We start from the raw sequence: 19,929 nt of genomic DNA, 5'->3' as shown, positions 1-19,929 counted from the left end.
ACTGTAATACACAAGTCAGTAGTTAAGATTGACCATAAAGAATAAAACTTAACTTTCCAGAAGTGCACCAGGCATTGGAGGGGGCCAAATTAGACTGTCTGAGGAAAAAAAAAAAAAGCACTCATATAGTATTATTCAGTGATAAAATGGTTGCCAAAACCATGGTGGTACTATTTCCACAGCTTGAGGACATATTTTTAATCAAAGATTTAAAAATAAGAAAGAGTGAAAGAGAGCAAGAGTAAAAGAGGAGAAATGTTAGCTTCTATTAAGTATTTCAGAAGAGGCCAGACAAGCTTAAAGATCCTAACTGAGATTTGGATCTGCTGTGAATCAGTATGAACTGATCAGAGATGGTAGCTTCAAAAGCCTATAATTTCCCTCAATTTGGCTTTTTAAACCAAAAATGAAGACAATATAGCTAGGTTGTTCTCATCAAACCTTTCTTTCTTGCAAAAGCTGTACTACTGCTGCTCATTTCTAATTGGTAGTTGTTTCTCAGTCCTGTCTGTCGTTTGTCTCACATGTAATAGGTCCGATCTGAAGTACTTTAACTTAAATAGAAGCATTTCTCATGTCAAATATTTATGGGAGAAATATTCCCATTGACTCCAGAGAACTCTATATCAAGTTTCACAAGAGGATACTGAAATCTGGAGTAGAACTATAGAAAGAATAGGTTATCCATTTGTTATAAGCATGACATGAATGTGCATGTTGCTGCCCTCTATAGATGTGTGATTTTTATCTAGGTTATCACAAATCATGCGCACCAAGCCTGTCATGCTGCTTTGTGTTTTATCAGAACACAGGTGAACCAGGAATCTTATTTTGCTGTACTGATGGTTTTCAGTATTGCAGTTGGAAAGAACACCTCATTTTCATAAGCTTTAGAAGCATCTGATGAAGCATTAAGCTTTTTTATGCCTGTATTCCTGAAGAGTAACATGGTTTGCAGTTTATCTTGCAAAAAATGCCTAGCTTTCCATCAAGAAGGCAGCAAACCCTAATGACTCTTGTTTACAAACACACAAGTCAGCATTCTTACAGAGCTAATTGCCATGGCCAAAGGAAGGATTTTGGATCCTTCCCCCCATCCTTCCTTTCCAGTTTCAAAAGTTAAAAAGAAGGGATAGTCAGGATAATTAATATCAAAACAGCTATGTAGAAGCTTTTGGTGAACARAAGGAGAGTAGGCATGTACTTGTTCACATTAATTGAACAYAACCCACTACCTGGCTAATTAATTCTCTAACATCACCTACAGGTTATTATTTGCTGGGCAAAGAAGCATGAATTATGTTTCCCTTGAGGCAGATGATGATAGAGAATTGGAGGACAGGCAACTATAACCTGAAGCTTTGTCCCCCTCTATTTAGAAAGACCATGAAACTGGGCTTCATAGGAGCTGCACTTGCAGAGGTTGCGCTGTTCGAGCCTACATCTAMGTATCCATATGTTTTGCAGGAATGCCTACTGACGGCAAAGAGAACAGTGACATTTTCATTTTGCCATCACTGTCCAACCATTCAGTGCTTCTCACTAGCAGGGCCAATGAAATGCTATCAGTAAAATCAGCTAGGAGAAGCATACTATCGGAGTGCAATTTTCAGCTCTGAAAAAAAACAACAAAATTCCCTTCAGACTTAAAAACAGAACTGGTTGAGTTTCAGACTGAAAATTCGACTGTACATGGTTTAATTTTAAAATTCATATTAACCATTATTAATGATCCCATTGAGAATGAGAACCGGTACCAGAGTATGCCAGCAAGATAATAGAAAGYGTATACAAGAAATAGTTTAGTGTGGTAGACTTTTGGTGTTGGTTAAATAAACAGGGAGATACTGTGATCAGAAGATGCTTTTGGGCAGGAATTCCTACCAATTCTTATAAAGCATTTTCTGCTTGTTTGTGTTTTTTTTTTTTTAAAAAAAAAAAATCATTTCCTGTAGTGACACTCACATGCTAAGTCACTTCTTGTTACCCCTAAGAGACTGCTGGAAAGCACAAGGAGGAAAGTACGTTGCTCACAGTAAGGAGGAACTGCTGTACAAAGGAATTTCTTTAACTTACACAAGTAAGGAGGTAAACACAAATGAAAACTTCCTCTTTTTCTTAGTGCGTCACAAGTTGGGTAGGGAGGTAGACATAATGTGAATTAAGTTTTGTTTCTTTTTGTTCATCAAAAGTCTTTTTTAGCACACATTCTCCCAATTTCACAAGAGTATTCCTCTGGATTTACGGGTACAGCTCTCTATTACTACGATACTGGAATAATTGGCATCCAGATCAGGTCTAGCTGATGAAAAGCCTCAGAAGATTCACTGGTAACAACAGAACTTAGAAAATAGCTCTCCCTCCCCTTTCTGTAGTTGATGGCTTTTTGAGTAAGAGCCAACATTTTATTTTCAAAATCCAATTTAATTTAGGTGTTACAGAGAACACACATGTCTTTCCTGTCATTTATTTATTTTAAAATACAGCTCAATCTGGGGAGTCTGATAAGTTCTATAGAACAAGAATTTCATTGTGAACATTTCTCGTGAAAGACTCTTGGTTCTGCACTGCAGTTTGTATACATTTGAATTAAAACACTGCTGCCTCAGATGGCATAAATCAGCTTTGATTGACTTCAATCAAAGATGACTCTTATACTATCCTGTCATCTTCCCAGCTTTATACAACTAACCTTGAAGATATATTCAAAGTATTTGGTCAGAGACATTGCCAGGCTATAATGAAAGTTGACTAAATTGTATTAGTTAGGGATCTAGCTCACAATTTAATGTTCTAATGTTCTTTTTCTCCCTCTCACCTACTACTAATGCAAAGATTTTGTTCAAGGTTATCTGTAGTTTTATGCTAAGCTTCATCAGGTATTCATTCACTCTGGAGTAAGAGAGGTCTGTGGTCAGTAATTAACTTTTTTTTTTTTTTTGGCTAGGCAAAGCTAAAATCCTTTGCTGCCAAGATCATTCAGCTCCTAAAGGAATGGACTGAAACTTTCCCCTATGATTTCCAAGATGAAAAATCTATGAAAGAGTTGAAGGAGATTGCTCACAGGATCACACAATGTGATGAGGTGAGGGAGAAAAATTGTGAACGGGAAAMTAATATTTGTGTTAAAATTTGTATATAATATGATAAAGTATACATAAAGATTTCCTCTCTTGCTCCTGAATCTTCTATTTGCTATATTTAATTTCTTCCTCTTACCCTTAGTGAGAAATAGCCATGATGATACAAACAATAGATACAGTGCAGGAAGAGAAAAGAGAGAACAACTGTAAAGAGAAAGACTATACAGGCACAAAGTGGTTAATTTCCATGACAAATTATGTACCATCCTTCGTACATTATTACTACTCTGTATGCCTAAGTCCCTTAGGATGTATTAGCTAGCTGTATCAGATGTACTCTAGCTCAAGATGAAAATACTTATGATTTAATAGCTTAGTCCCAGCTCCTAACAATAATCACATTGACTTTTTATTGCCACATTTTAGGTGTCATGGGTAGTGTTGTGACAAAAATGCTCCATGAGCCCTACTAGCTAGTCAATGACCAGGCTTAACAGCTGCGCGTTTTCAGGTCTATGAAGAACACTAGAACTCACAGAAACCTTTTTTCCAAAGCAAATGGCTAAAGCAAGTTCAAATAAAACAAGTGTTACTGGTTTTCTTTTGTTGTTGGTTTCTGKTTTTTTTAAACAATTTACAAAGCCTACACTTTTTCTCGTTGAGAAAGTCATTATAAGTACCAATAGACAGAAGGCAGGATATAATCAAGAACTACAAGGGCATTAACTCTAAGGAGAAGCRTTTCTGTGAATGTGAAGGCCAACTGAAGTAGATGCTTCCCAGTTTTGGGGATCTCCCAAACGTTGAGGTACRTTTAAGAGTAATTAGTGGGAGATGGGAATACGATTTTATTATGTGTGTGCTTTTGTTGATTTAAGTACAGAGAAATGAAAAACAACAGGTTTGACAGCACCGAATGAATCAGTGAGAAGGCACTTAGGTGTTAMCAAGCTGTCAAAAGGAAGTACATCAGTTTTGTTGCCTCAGCAAYGCAGTTTACCTGCTACTATGGACGTGTCAGTGCCTTAGTAGGAGGGGAAAAGGAGACAGTATGCCTTCTATTCCCTTTACAGACAAGGATAAAGAGTGTGCATTGGCAGAGATACTACTGTGAAAGGTGACATTGTAGAACGGCAAGAGCTTGTCTAGTTAGTTTAGTTTGTCTATTATTTTGAACTAGAAAAACATTGTGCCTTTTCTTCCTCTTCCCTCACACTCTATTATGCATGAATAAATTGTCATTTGGAGAAAAAAATGTCTTCATAGAGTGGCTCAGTGCTGTGGTATCTGAGGTTTCTGATGACATTCATTAATTGCAGTGTCATAGTATTTATGTGCTTAACAAGGCCACAAGTCAAGTTTGATCAGTGAAGAGCTATGCCGCATCTGACCCCTAGGAAATGTAATCTGACACTGACAAAAAGCAGCTTTTCCTCTCGGTATCTGTTCCCTCCCTTGTGCTCTAAGGAGTTACTGTGCTCCAGCAAGGGATTAATGGGAATGCTTGCGGGGTGTTATTTTGTATTTTAAACCTTTTCCAGATCCCCTTAGAGCACTATTCTCTATATGTAGGATAGGAGATAAACAAAGAACTCATACAAAGTCACAATCTCATCTTGGTGATGTGAGATAGCATAACAAGTAGTTATAGTTCTTGAATAATTAAAGATAAAGGAAGAATTTGATCATAGCACACAACAAAAAGTGATCAAGTCATGGGTGGGCTCTCAATAATCTTCACATTTAATTTATATCTGATCGCTAGGTGACTAGCRAAATGCACTTTGGCCACTAAGGATAACATGCACACCTTCACAAGCATGGTGCCAGTGCTGATCATATATGCAAGGCCAGAACTAAGCCTCAGATGGAGTGAAAGGATCTTGTTTGAAGTCAAACAAGGTCAAATTCATGCATACTCATTGACACTGGAAGCCAAACTCAATAGAACTGTATGCGCTCAGGCCAGCTGAAAGTTTTGTCTTTATTTTTAAAGTTAGAAGAAAATTTAAGGCAAGACTACCAGTGAAAACTCTCAAACAGCATTTCTCTAAATATTAAGATACTACTAAATTCACAATAGTTCAGGTAAATAATAGTTTTCATGTCACTGCAGTTTCTTCGTTCATTTTTACATAGTATCTATGAGACTCTCACTTATCTTCAGATTTGATTCCATACAAAGTTTGCCTCCTCACAAACACATTCAGGTCAGGCATTGACTGAAGTCAGTGATTCACAATATAAAACTAAGGATATCAGAGCCCAGAACTAATTCTTCTATTTCTCTTCCCCTCTCCAAACACACACACACACACACACACACACACACACACTCTCTCCACTCCCCCCCCCCACCTTGGCATTTCTGAACACTTGCAGCACAATAACCAAAATGGCACTAACCAGCTGCTGTTCAGCAGTAATCCAGTTGCCTCATCAAGATGAGCTATGCTGCCTTCAGCTTTTCATTTGATTCCACTTTGGAGTCAGATTATTGCCTTATAAAGCAGCATTCTGACACTGTTATTGCTTCATTATGCCACACAATATACAAGTATTTGGTAGTCATCCTCTCTCACATCTGCTACATAATTTCAATCATCACTGCACATTAGTGGCTTCTTTGAATGATCACAGATTCATTGCAGTTCTTTCTAGTGCATCCAGTTGACTCTGGCTTAAACCAACACAGCATGCTGTAGACTAACAGTTAACACCGTGGCCAGCTTCAAGAGAAATAACTTGGTTGAAACCAAGAGAACAATAGTATAAGGAAGAGAAGGACCATCTTTGGTAGAACTAGTTACTTGAGCAGAAGAACGAACAGGGTCAGAGATACTGTGTCACTTAGAGTAGTTACAGGAAAAATGAAGGTGTAGAAGAGAGATGAATTTAGTTCTTTGAGGCTGACCTCGTAAGGAAGCGTCTACAGGACATAGTCCATGGCAGAAAGAATTCAACTTGCCTTATTTGTTGTGATTGTATTTCTGTTACTTTCCCAGTATGTTTCCGTACAGATCCTACATTTAAAATCTGCTCCTGACAAACAGGAGGGCATTTTAGTTGTCCAGGAACATAAAGACCATTGAGTTCCTTCCTCAGTCTTCGGGTGCACCCATAATCACTGTTTGAAGCTCAATGTCAAGCCAGGGTATTTTACGGGTATACTCCTAGATACAATGAGAATTCCCTGCATTCTGTGCTAGATAGATTTGACTTGATCAGTGAATCTGCTGAGAATGAGAAAGAGCTTTTTGGCACTTTCTGTACAAAAGATCCAAGCAGCCTTGTGGCAAGCAGCTCAGCAACCACCTTTCACTACACCCACTTCTAAGCTCTTGACCCAGAAACCTTGAAGTAGGTTACCAGTCAAAACAAACTGCTGCAATCAACAGACCAGCCAACCTAGTGAAATAGAGTTGGGAAAGAAGGCAGGCATAACAGTTTTGTTACAAAGTTTATCGGAGTCAGAAATTCTTTGATGATTTACACCTGTGAGAGTTAAAGCTTTTCAGTAGTCATTGTTTCCCTCTTCCACTTAGGAAAATGGAACAGTGAAAAAGATCATTAGCCAGATGACACAGAATCTCCTGGTGGCCCTCTCTGCACGGAGTCAATACCAAGAAATCAGAGAGAAATTTCGGCAACCTGTTGCTGACAAAGGAACTATCCTCAAAAATAAGCCACAGTCAACTCAAAAGGACATCCTGAGTGTGTGCTGTGACCCGCTGGTCTTGGCTCAGCAGCTGACCCATATTGAACTGGTGAGACATTAACTTGGTGTGAATTATTTCATTTTCCATTTATTAAATATTCATATACTTATCGCTATAAACTTTTGCTGTAGGCTTTGCTGAAAGCCTTCTATATTTTGATCAAAATATACCAAGTGCTGAACAAGAACAATTAGACACCATAATTTTAAAAGCCTCACACATCTATACCGTAAAACTTCAAGTCAGTAAAAAAAAAAAAACTTAGCAACATAATCTTTTCGTTTTGGATTTATTGATGCGTTTTTTCACTAAACTCACTGTGTGTCTGTACAATGACAGTATCTCTCATCTCCCTGAACATAGGAAAGAGTGAGCAACATTTACCCAGAGGACCTGATGCAGATTGTCAGCCACATGGACTCCCTGGATAATCACAAGGTATAGGAAGGGGTATGGAGGGAAAAGAAACAAAGAATGACCAGGATAAAGAATGGTTCAAGTTTCCTACATGCAGGAAAAACTGCTGTTTTCTAACCTTCTTTGAGCTCATGCCTTAAGAGATACCCAATAAGATTTTATCAAGACATGAAACAGGTTTATGCTTTGGCGTGCTGACTGTATTGCGACACAGGATAGGATTAACACATGGCCTTTTCTCTTACAGTGCCGAGGCGATGTTACCAAAACCTACAATTTGGAAGCTTATGACAATTGGTTCAATTGTCTCAGCATGCTGGTGGCTACAGAAATTTGTAGGGTAGGTACTAGTAGAAGACAAGATGGCAAAATCCTGTCCTTAAAGACAAAAGGCAGGCCGTGGTCTAGGAGAGATTTAAATATTAGCAGTCCAATTAAAGATAATGGCATTACTCAAGATCTACGTTATTTTAATGCTTGTGTGTTTGGGGCTRCATTTAGCTTTGAATGTGTTCTCTAGTTCTGTGTAGCTTCCATCATAATACCAGTTATGCTGTGAAATGGAACTTCTGTGAAATTTGAGTCACAAAACTCATTTGGACTTACATATATGTGTGTGTTCATCAGTTCTCAAAACTATTCATCTTTARGCATAGGTTTACTTGGTAAACTGTTGTCCTTCCACTGAATTTAGATATTATTATTACTGCCATATATTCGTTTTTATTGTGGAAGAAACAGCAATGAATCTTCAGAAATGGGGAAGAAAAGTGGACTATTGGTTTAAAAAAAAAAAAAAAAGGAGAGAGGGAGAACATCCACATTAAAGGTTAAATGYGGCTTTTACCATCTATAATGACCAAAGAAATAAAAAATACACTGCCTCAGAAGCCCTTTCTTGCATATGTATTCTCTGTCTTTTGAGATTCCTATTAACATGCACCAATTTTGGCAAAACAGTAGTCCCTCTGTAACAGAGACCAGCTTTCAGATGGTCACTGCAGTTTCATCAAGTCTCATGTGTAAACCCTAATCTTGAAGATTTCCTTCTCCCACAGAAACATATTGCAAATACACAACCAAAACATCCTCTGGAGTTGTCTGACACAGTCAATACATTTGTTAAAACAGACGAACAAAAATTCTTAATATACTGAAGACTAAGCCAAACCATTCACTACCAAGCCATTTTCTTGTGATATRTAAGCAAAAAAGTATTTAGATAACAAAGTGCGTTCTATTAAAAAAATACATATATATATATATATATATACATAATTTTCCTAGCCAAGAAGTACTCTGTAGTCCCACTCATGAACCATTTTTATGTGAACCAGACTGAAGTTCTAGATCATGAGAAAGATTTTGATCASTAAACAAGATCTGGGAGAAGATACTAGCTTTCTGAAGAGAGATTGAWGACTTTTAGAAACACAGCGCTATATATTAATTATGCTTTGCCAGATATAAAAGGAAATTGGCAACACAGATGTCCAGCATCACCTGCTAGATCCTTTGCATGTTTACATGAGTGGTAATTTGTGTATTTTATCATCGCTACCTGTTCTCAAGAGACTGTACAGTGTAAAATGAGAAAAATYAGGACATGGCAATTGTTTTTCCTCACATCTAGGCTACTTTCCTCTGATCTTAAGTCCGTCTATGGGTATATGCGTTTGCATGAATTTTTTCTTCTTCTTCCTGAGGCTTAAATTTTTTGCATACCTTCTTCATTCAGAATAGGAGATTCTTGTTTTCTCCCTTTTCCAGTAAGAGGAAATTGCTGGAAGTGTCCAGCTTGTTTACATAAGATTCCCCAAGACACTGAACTTCACGTATAAACATGTATAAACAAAAAATTACACTCCCTCAGTTGCACACATGCCTCTTGGCAATTATGCTGTATATAGGGATGGAACATATAGCATATAATACAGCTGGACAAGTAATTAACAGTAGACCAAAATACTACTGCTATTTTATTAAAAGAGGAACCTTAACAAAATACCCCCAACACCTATATCATTGCAAGATCTGATAAAGTCTCAAAATATTTATTCAGGCAGCTGATTATAATGCCTTTGACTGACTATCCTACTCATCTAAATTTCAGGCCATTCCTTCCCTCTTAAGAGATCTTATCTGTTTCAGGTTGTGAAGAAAAAGCAGCGTACAAGAATGGTAGAATTTTTCATTGATGTGGCAAGAGAATGCTTCAATATTGGAAACTTTAACTCAATGATGGCTATTATCTGTGAGTAACCTTGGCATAGATGACAAAGGCACTCCATTTTATAACCCAACTGGCAAAGGTACACTCATACTTAACATAAATTAGCTGACCCCGTCAGTATACACATTCCTACAGGGGTACCAACAACAGATTAATGCAGTGGGCGTTAGCTACAGATTTTGTTTATCAAGGTGAATTGCCTTCCAAAGCACGAGTGCATAGTGCTGACACACAAACACAAGGTAGAGTTGTTAACCCTGTATTATAACTCAGTTATTTTTGTTTTTGTCTCTCTCCATTCAGCCGGCATGAACTTGAGTCCTGTGGCACGGCTAAAGAAAACTTGGTCCAAGGTCAAAACAGCCAAATTTGATGTTTTAGAGGTACATATAAAGTTTTGATTTTTTTTTTTTAAAAAAAAAGGGGAGGGGGGCAAAAAAAAAAAAAACTTTCAAAGGGTAATTCCAGAAGGAGAGGTTTGGATGTAATGCAAGTTAAAGATCACAGGCACCTCTGTCAATGGTCACCAGCATATAAACATTAGGGAGAACATTGCCTGAATTTCAAACTCCCTGCTTAGGTACAAGGAGAGGCTGATGCAAGTTTTGTTTTCAACACTTTCGAATACTGAAATATTTTTTCAACTGAAAAGTCTAGGTAGTTCCCAACTGCTTTGGATATCTGTTTTCACCCTTCAAGCAAACAAATGAAGGCCTTTTGCTACCCTTGAATCTAATTGAAGTACTCCATCTAGTGGAGATCTGGATCAAAACAAAGTTAATTGAAATCAGCATCAAAACAAGGCTAGTGACAAGTTAAAATAATAACCGTTTTTCCCCAACCGTCGTTTGTTATCGCCTTTCAATCTTTCACTAGCTAGTGAAAGACAAAGCATGGGTGTGAAGTCAGTGCAGCACCCTCCATTCGAACAGGATAGGAATCAGATGAAGTTTGAATCCAAACCTCATCAGTATTAGGTATTCTACCTTGAAAGTTTAAAAAGGAGCCCAAAGWAGTCATAAAGAATAACTTCTGTCTTGATTAGATCAASACCTTTTCTGTTTATGAAACATGCAAGTCTTGACTGTGTTTTTTTTGCTCCCACAAAAACAGCATCACATGGATCCATCCAGCAACTTTTGTAATTACCGCACAGCCCTGCAAGGAGCAGCACAGCGATCTCAGACTGCCAACAGCAATCGAGAGAAAATTGTTATCCCAGTTTTCAACCTGTTCATTAAAGATATCTACTTTCTGCACAAAATACATACAAACCGCTTGCCCAACGGGCAGATAAACTTTAAGGTAGGATTTTGCTATTACAGAAACTGTAATGCTAGCCAAACRCTTTACTGGCAATTTTAAACTTCTAGCTCATTATCTCACCAAGCTCCTTAAAAATAACTGCCTAGATTGCAGCAATGCTGAGCAATTTATCTAGAGGAAAGGATTGTAAGGTCTTCATAGCAAGTTTCTCTGAAAGCTAGCACTGCAGTTAGAGTATCTATGGTGCATATCCACAGATCACCACTGCATATGGTGAAGGCAGTACATAAAACTGCTGGAACGTTGCTGACTTCTGTTAATAGATTGGTTTTTAAAGTGTACTGAAGTAGTGATCAATTTTTCTTAGTTTTACAWGAAGCAGGAAAAGAATGCACTGCAAAACATAAAATGCACATAAGCAGAAATTACTTCAATAATATTGATTACCAAAAGTAATGCGCAGAAAGATTAAGAAAATAAGAATTTTAGAAGCCAAAACCTAAGCATTAGAAATTACTTAAATGGTACAGAAATAGTCTGATACTAGCTAATTTGAAAGGGAATTCTCTTCAAGGAAGGTTGTGCTCATGCAACATTTAAAATAAAGAACTGAAATCAAGAAATACAACAATTTTAGTGTATTAAGTACGATGGAGGAGAGAAGGCTTTATTCCTTCTCACATCTGCTCCTGCCTTATGCTCATAAGAGAATGGGAAAAGCAGGGAGGAAGGTTAAAATATGGAAAGTAAGCCTTTTGGTGGCAGCAAGCCTTTAGCTGATCAAACTAGTAGTCACTTCACTCTAGATCTTCAGAGCTGTTCTTATTGGGTTAGCTAGCTGCAAACACTACATGTAACCCTCACTAGCAAATGGTATTTAACAGGTCTTTAAGGGAGTTTCATGTCTTTGAAGAAATAAACAATTTACTYTTCTAGTAGGTGAAGAAGATTGAGTGCAGCTGTCTTTTTCCACTTATGTTGAAGAATAGTTTAGAATTCTAAGTTAATTTTAAGGTGGAGATACAGGTTCCTATAGAGAGAAAAATTGCAGAAGAGGTTAAGAATCTCCCAAGTCTCTAAAAGCAAAAGGTAACACCACTAAGTGTGCATAATTTCAGCAATCAGTGAAGACATTCAGCCATTTGGAGATTTAAGAAGGGGACAGGGAAGGGATAGCATCTACAGCACTATGGTCACTGGTGTCAGATGCAAAAGGGAGGGAACCCTGAGGAATTCTTTCTTTACAAAGATTTGCTAAATATGTGGAAAAAGATTGTGATGGTCAGGAGCAGCAGTTCTAATTAGAAGTTTAATATAACATCAGGAGAGAAGTTTAAGAGAGGTTATTGCAGTCTGCCAGAGCAAATAGGGTAAAACAAAGACTTGAAAGCTTGCTGTTCAGTAGAAAGGTCTTATGAGAAATTACCCATTATGGGGAAGTCATATATTAGAGAATGTAAATGTCTTAATAATTCTCATTGTTAAAGAGTGTCTCTCTGGTATAAACAGTTCTCATTTCTCATTATTAAAAACAAACCAATGTTTTTTAAAGCAAGCAGATCTTCCTGGCTTCTCAGGGATTAGATGATTCTCAAGTCTTAATTTTATCTGGAGAAAAAACAGTAATAAGAAATAATAATATGCAGAAATATAAGCTACTGTTCTTTTGCCTATAACCTAGTTGTATTTGATCTTGCACACATAACAAGAAAATGCAGGATTTCTTTTCAGTACTAGCTAAAGTTTTTGGCTTTTTTTTTTCTCTTAAGCGAACAATATTGGCAGAAGTTCTGCTACGTAAGTCTTATTTAAGAAATCTACCCTTTTCAAAACAGATTAACAAGCAGGCATTCAGGAGTCAAATGTTACTTGGGTTCTTTCTCCCCAATTAACACAGTAATAAACATGCATGTTCAAAGGACCACAGCCCATCAACATCCTTTCGAAATTTTGCCTTTAAGATCATGAGGGCAAAATATACAAAAATGAACCCTTAGTAGTTATGCATTTCCTAACATCCTAGGAAGGAATGATACCTACAGTTTCTGTACATTATTTTAATTATTTATTAAATACTAGAAGCACTTTAGGAACAAGTCAGGTGTGTTATATTTAAGTTCAAGGTTGGAAATGTAAAAAGTAAAATTAATGAAAAACATCTCCTGACCAGTTCCACTTGCAGGTTAATGTAGAGAAAAGACACATGGGCCAAGAGCACTTTGTTTTCCTTTAGTCTATAGTATATTACAAAAAGGTTGATGACTGRAGAAGAACTGAATACAGAAGAACTGATGAGTAAATTTGAGAGACGAGCAGAAAGCGAGGAACTAGGACAAGAGAWAGAGATGAAGGAAGCAATAAGAATAAAGGTTAACAAGGTAGAAGATGAGGTAAGGGATAACAAGAGCAGAAGCACAAATGAGGGCAAGATAGAGAGGCCCTGAAATTGAAACCAGAGAACTACTATTTGAAAAAGAAAATAACTGTGATTGTAATAATATTCTTTTAATCACCTCATACAGAARTTCTGGGAAATTTCAAGACAGATTCATGATTTCATGACATGGAAGCAGGTCGAGTGCCCTTTTGAAAAGGACAAGAAGATCCAAAGTTATCTGCTCACAGCGCCCATTTATAGTGAAGAAGGTACAGCAAGTCTTTCTGTTTACTGAACTACAGACATAGAGCATAGAGATGAAAGAATTAACATGCAAGAGAAGTATTCAAGAAGCATATATTACCACTTCTCACATTGGCTTCAAATGAGGATAACAAACTTCATTATTCACATTGTTAAACTGTACCTGCTATATTGTAATTATTATTTTAAGTTAAAGAACCCATATATCTGATTGTTCTTATTTTATTACCTAGCTCTGTTTATTGCATCCTTTGAAAGCGAAGGTCCAGAAAATCACATGGAAAAAGACAGCTGGAAAACACTCAGGTATGAAGTCTGTTCAGAACAATGAGTCTTTTTGCAGACATACACAGACACGCGATCACTTCATATAACACTTCTGTATATTTAATTCACAATCTCATCTGAGCCCTGATCACGTTATAGAATGGGTATAAAGYATTCAACTTTTCCCCTCCTGATTGCATACACAGCTTAAGTACTATTTTGGCCCAAATGTAATGTTGGGCTTTTATTTTCTTTCCCCCTTTCCGAAACTCAAATTTGAGAAAAAAAAAAATGCAGTAGAGCTTGGATTTTGAAAGAGCTTTTCCAGCCATTTCTAACTGTAAAATCACTGCTTGAACTACCAAAGAGAATATACTTTGTTTAGGCTGCCAAATACAACAGAACAGTCCCATTTTGAAACAGACTACAGAAGTACTTCAGGAGAACAAATATGTAGAGATAGTAAGAAGGTGCTATTATACATCACACCCATGTACCTACARATCTTCTAAAGGGATGAAATCTTAATATGGACACCCTAATTTTCAGTCTACTTTTAAGGGATGAATGACTCATGCTTGCTTCTTTAGAAGGGAAAGCAGACCTTCTGTGTGCATGGTGAGATCAGTTAATTAAGAACTGGGCTCTCCTAATCCTCAGACCAACACAGAAAGAGAAATACAGGCTTTTGTAAACCATGTTAAACATTTAGATTTGACATATCAGTACCAGATAAAGACAGACTGAGGAAGATGGTGCGTCCAGAGCTTCAGCCACACTATATTATGACTGTATTATACTAGAGGAGACAACGATCCCAGTGTTGCTTAGGAAGCTCGCTTAAGCTTTTTAGTTATGACACTTACTGAAAACAATATACTTTATATTAAATCCAGTGCTGTTCATCAAGCAATGTAAGGATGACAGAGGAAGGTACATTATTTTCCTGAGCACATCTTATGAGACCTGAAGCAATGTTAGAAAGCTTATATTTTCATTTCATGTTAAGTCAGTATCTTTATTGGAATTCATAGGGATATTTTAGTTTATAGCAGTTGAAAAATCTGTTCCTTGAAGAAAGACTTCCAGCTACTGATATGTCCAACCTATCTACAGTTGCCAACCTTTACTGAAACTATAAAGCTTTCTGTCATGATAGGATAATTTTAGTTATTTATTACTTTTTTTTCCTAGGACAACTCTGCTTAATAGAGCCTGAGATTTTGAGATCTGATCTGCAGACTTTGAAGCACACAGAAGGAACATTTTTAAAACCTGAAAGACTTGGGTTGAGCTAAGAAAGACCTCACTGGCTGAGGTCTGTTTTGTATATATAGTACCTTTTATGAATAAAATGTGGTAAATATTTCACATGTCAACCTTAAGGCACTTAAGTGAAGGGGTTTGGGTTTTATTTTAATACAAGGGCAGGGCCCTGTTCTCAGAGTTGAAGTGTATCATGGGAGGTGGTATCCCTGGGGAGGTTTTATTCTGTCAGCATCCAAATTTTTATTTTTTATTACTTCCACAAAAAAAAAATGCATCCCAGTATCGCCAGTGTTCGGGTTAAATACTCCATTGGACCAATAACCTACAAAACACTCAATATGTTTCCTTGACTTGAAGAGCCTCATTCAAATCAGTGAGGCTGTTCATATGCTTGGTTAAGTGTGTGTAGAGTCAAGGCCTTAGACATCTGCAGTAAGCATGTCCCTCTCCTACATCAGAAAATAGTGCCTTACAAGGTACTGAAATTGTTTAGTGTACCTTCTATTACGCTGGACTGGAAGCAAAGAAAATAAAAATATGGATGTCTCAAAACCAGCTACAATGTACTTTTTAAATAAAATGAAGGATATGGCACATGAAGTAAAGTATACCTGCCTGTAACATTGATGGTGCAGCAAACATATTTTTGTTACATGATTTAAAGAGGTAAGATAGGATAATTGCTGGGGGATGTGCGTTTGTGCGCATGTATGTGTGCGTGCATGTGTGAAGATGCACGCATGCCTAAGTTTTAATACTCCTGGGAACTATCCTTTAARTTCTGGCTGTCAGAATAGTTTGTGTTTTCCTTTTCTAAAAATCAGGGATTTTTTTTCTTTTAATTAAGAATGTAACCTAGATTCTCTCTGCAAAACATATTTGTTGTGTTTTATTCTCCCAAAAGTTGTTTGCCCCCCCCCAAAAAAAAAAAAAAAAAACTCACACATGAGTTAAGGGAAGGGAACTAAACTCAGATGTCAAATTTGAAGCTAAGGCTAAGATTTCCAAAAAAGCTTAAGAGTTAAATACTCCATCTCCACTGAATTAGGCCTTTAATTCCCTTGGTTCCTTTGAAAATGCTAACAGACAATTAAAACACAGAAAAACTTACATCATAAGTGTATTCTAGTATTTGAAAAGCACCGATTAAAAGCGTGGGCCAATACACTGAAACCTACGAGAAAACACCAGAGGAATTCGATCAAGCCTTCAAACCAGGACAGTATTAGAGACGATCAGTAAACCTGGTGTCTAATTTCTCCTTTTAACCTTGAGGTTATGGCTAATTCAGCTATCAAAACAAGCATAACTCAGAAGCTTTTATGAAGATATAAGCTATCCATTTCTGGGGAAAATTACACATTTCAAGACTTTTTCCTCCCTTGATCTCTGAGTTAGTTTTTAATTTGAGCTTACTTTCTTTTCTCCTGTTTTGTTTAATGAACTACTACCCATGAATATCCACTATCCTTTCCAACAATTGTTCTCTGAGGGCTTCAGGTCTGGATATTTATAAAGATGAGTTGATCCAGACAGTTATATCAGAGAAGATTTTTTTTTTCAAAGCCCTCTAAAGCTTGAAACGGTTACTGCCCCTCCACAAGGGCCTCACAAAGCACCTCTGTGCAAGCTTCTTTAGAAACTCTCAAATTTGAGTAGGTGGGTTGCAGCCATCTGCTAATACATCTTATTCTGCYCTCAGTTGAAGGCAAGGGGGCAAGACTAGCTGGACCGAGGGCCTGGTTCGTTCTGGTCCGGTAGACTCTTCTCAGTGAATGCCTGCAGCCACGGGCAGCACCATCGGTTTCACGCAGCATTTGCATTCACTGAGCAGCGATCGTCTGCTGTGTTGGCCCTGCAGCAGGGTGCAAACAGAAGAGCCTTCCCTCAGCCTGTTTCCCCCTCTCCCCCCACCATTGACTCGCACTTAAAATAAGAACAGTAAGCTGGGGTAAGGGGAGGGGGAAATCAATATTTTACTATTCCCATAGAACTGAAATCAAAGAGAAACAAACAGAAACATGAGATAAATGCCGCACAAAAAAAAAAAAGGAGAAGGAATACTAACTGTTAACAGGAACAGCCCAGAAAAGGAGAGGGGATATTTCTTGTGATCTGCTGCTATTTCTCCTGTGCTGAAGTACTGATCTTCAGCCCCGGATTAGAGTAAGAATATTTATACTGTATTATTACAGTGTTTTGCACTTTCGGAGATGTTCTAGCTAGTAACATTGTCAGACACTATAAAAGGGATTGTATATCAGCTTTGTTTATGTAACTGAAATTTAAAAGGGATGCTTGAAATTTAAGRAAAAAATATATATTTGAAATGCAATTTTAGAACACTTTCTGTAAATGTATAAAAAAGCTTTCACATGAATGTGCACTCCACTGGTCAATCAGTCCTAGTATATACTTGAAATCAATGCAGTATCTACATTGGTTCCTTTTTATTTTTCTTCCCTCAGTTTGATACATTCCTTAAATCTGTGTTTTGCTATTCTGAGCTGAAATGCTAAATATAAAGCTGTACCATAAAGCAGGATATTCTGTGTTTGATTGGACRTACTTGCATTAATAATAAAAAAAAATGTTGCTTCCACCAGGCTAAACTTTTTCTGTGGTTATTTTTCACTTGCAAAGTGATCAAGCCACAAACAAATGGTTGAATGAGGTGAATGAGCCAAATACACAAGATACTACTTTTAATGAGCCAGTTGGTTACCTAAATTTAAACCCCCACTTATAAGACACATTATGAAATATTCAAGTTCCTTCAAACAAAAGTGAGCACAATACTAACCCAGCAACATGCTSCCACTTGTAATGTGTCACCCACTTCTGCAGGGTCACCCAGGACGTAAAGCAAGCGCTGACCTGTGATGCGAATCCCGCTTTCCTAACGCACGGTCCTACCCTCACTACCTTCTTTCCCAGTGACATAAGCCATTAAAAATGCTGGCCCTTGCAGCRGCAGAGCTCTGCAGGTCGCACGAGCGTTATTTTTTTTTGTTTGCTTAAAACACTCAGGGAGGATTGTTTTGGTAATAAGGCATCCACAATATTTAGAGTAGAACAGTACAACTTTCAATCATCGTGGCTCATTAGTAAAGATAATGATGTTTACCAGAATTAAGAGGATCTAGCAGACAAGAGTCCTCTTGATGGCCAGTTCATGCGCATAATTAACATGCATATTACAAACTTGAAAACTCGCTTTCAATTATGTCCCATCCAGTGATTAGGATAAGTTAGCTATTTACACAGGCATGAGAATAAACAATAAAATCGCTTTCCAGACCCTTCGCTTCCATTAAAATAGAACGCAACTGTGACAAGTACTAATTCAATGCCAGTAAGAGATGCTTAGTGATATYAGCAGCAACTTGATTTATAAAGTTAATAGCTCCCAAGAAACAGCTTTTTTTTTTTTCCCCCCCCCCCAGCAAATAACATCCAGGTAGCAAAATTCAGCAGACTTGTTAGTAATTCTTCAGAGGACATAGGCAAACACAGGACTTTCCTCCTCAGTCTGAAACGTATCCAAGTTTGTTTTTAATCAAAGCAACATTAGTTTTCCAACTACAYCAAAAAGCCTGTGAACAGCATTCAGAGAAACAGTTTTGCCTTACGGCTCTCTGCAGCCATTAACCAGGGCCACGTGGACAGTGAGCTACTTGCCCACAGAAAATCAAATTGCAGAAAGACATTATCCTAAGCCAGCAGTGCTTGCTGCCTAGGAAATTTCCAGGCCAGTGAGCATGCGAGTACTCACAACAGCTGTTTCCAAACGCTTCCTCTCATGCTCATCGCTGGCAAGGCAGAGATAACTGGCTGTGCTTTGGGGGTTCAGCACATCTCCGCRGGGCACCGGCACAAGTTCCTGCCTCTGCAGAGCTGCTCACCCACCGCTGCCACCCCCACCCGGGGGCCTCTTCCCCGAGCACCGCGCACACGCATGCACGCGCGCCCCCTCCTCGAGGCAGGCTTACAGCTTTGGCAGAGAGAAACAGGATTTGGGGGTGTAATTCTGCAGTAGTTTGGGGCACAATTTGAAGAACAGCCATTTCTGTGAGATTRCTCAGAACAGTAAAGCATACAAATGTTCCTGAGGTTTCTGATATTGTGAGTAACTTCTAACATCATCAGTTCTGTGGTTTCTTGACACTACACTCAGCTTCTGCATAACTCTAGCTTGCGGTTCATATCCGCAAAGAGCATCTCTGTCTTGCAGTTGATGCAACTGTAAAATCCATCCTGCGGTCTTGATGCAAAATAAGTGGGTTATTAGTGAATTTTCACAATGAAAGATTAAAAAGCAATTGAGTTTAGTGTCACGCAGGGAKTGCCAGTGCAGTCTCAGGTACGTATTTTGCCTCTCCAAGAGAAGATGAGGAAGAAATTCAAGTAACCAGGGAACACAACATTAATTTTCAAATATTAAGCCAATAAATATACTATTTCTGATCACCTAGAATACATACCTCATGCTATTAAGTGTGCTTAGGCTTCTGACAAACAACAACAATAAGAGATACTTTTCATACACRCAAGTGAGGCCATCAGCGGCAGCAGGAACGCGCCGGGGACGGGCGTCCGCGGGCGCTCGAGGGCYGCAAGGCGACGCTCAGCTCTCAGATACCAAGCTCAGTCCTAAAAGGTGGCAACAGCAGCAATCCGGGGAATTCCTATTTCCGCAAAAAACTCCGAGTTCCTTCAAGCAAGCTATCACTTCAAAAAGTTGTTATTTAGGAAAGGTCTTCTCAATCGCTAGCGGGCTCCTTTTAAAAGGAGGAAAAAGGGCACCGGGCCGGCGGAGGCGTCGCGGGCCGACGGCTTTTCCCTCCCGCCAGCCCAACGATCCGCCGAAACCCGCCGGCYGGCCGCAGCCGTCAGCGGCGGGTTCCAGCACCCCGGAGGATTTTCCCCCTTTTCGCAGCGTAGGTGCGGCTGGCGACCCCCGGCAGCCCGCGCTGCTCCGCCGCCGCGCTCGCCGCCAGCCCGAGCAGCCCACGGGAGCACGAGGAGCCCGCG

At 38.5% G+C, this 19,929-nt stretch overlaps 1 protein-coding gene across 4 annotated transcripts in view; it reads left to right on the top strand.

Moving 5' to 3' along the window:
• RASGEF1A (RasGEF domain family member 1A) overlaps positions 1-16,460 on the top strand; it is a 174,634-nt gene extending 158,174 nt beyond the window's left edge. For 3 of the 4 annotated variants that reach the window (XM_085312330.1, XM_085312331.1, XM_085312333.1), the window contains 10 exons: positions 2,948-3,085; positions 6,629-6,850; positions 7,166-7,240; positions 7,467-7,559; positions 9,371-9,473; positions 9,756-9,835; positions 10,566-10,757; positions 13,241-13,364; positions 13,593-13,665; positions 14,821-16,460. In XM_085312330.1, the coding sequence (XP_085168456.1) occupies positions 2,948-3,085; positions 6,629-6,850; positions 7,166-7,240; positions 7,467-7,559; positions 9,371-9,473; positions 9,756-9,835; positions 10,566-10,757; positions 13,241-13,364; positions 13,593-13,665; positions 14,821-14,845 (1,125 nt within the window). In that variant the 3' untranslated portion in view covers positions 14,846-16,460. The other variant, XM_085312332.1, reaches the window with a different exon arrangement.
• Positions 16,461-19,929: the final 3,469 nt, after the last annotated feature.

Source organism: Rhea americana, unplaced genomic scaffold, assembly GCF_003343005.1.
Source record: "Rhea americana isolate MKP2758 unplaced genomic scaffold, rheAme1 scaffold_36, whole genome shotgun sequence".
Lineage (NCBI taxonomy): Eukaryota > Metazoa > Chordata > Aves > Rheiformes > Rheidae > Rhea > Rhea americana.
Note: the sequence above shows the minus strand (reverse complement) of the source record. Positions and strands in the feature narration are given on the sequence as shown.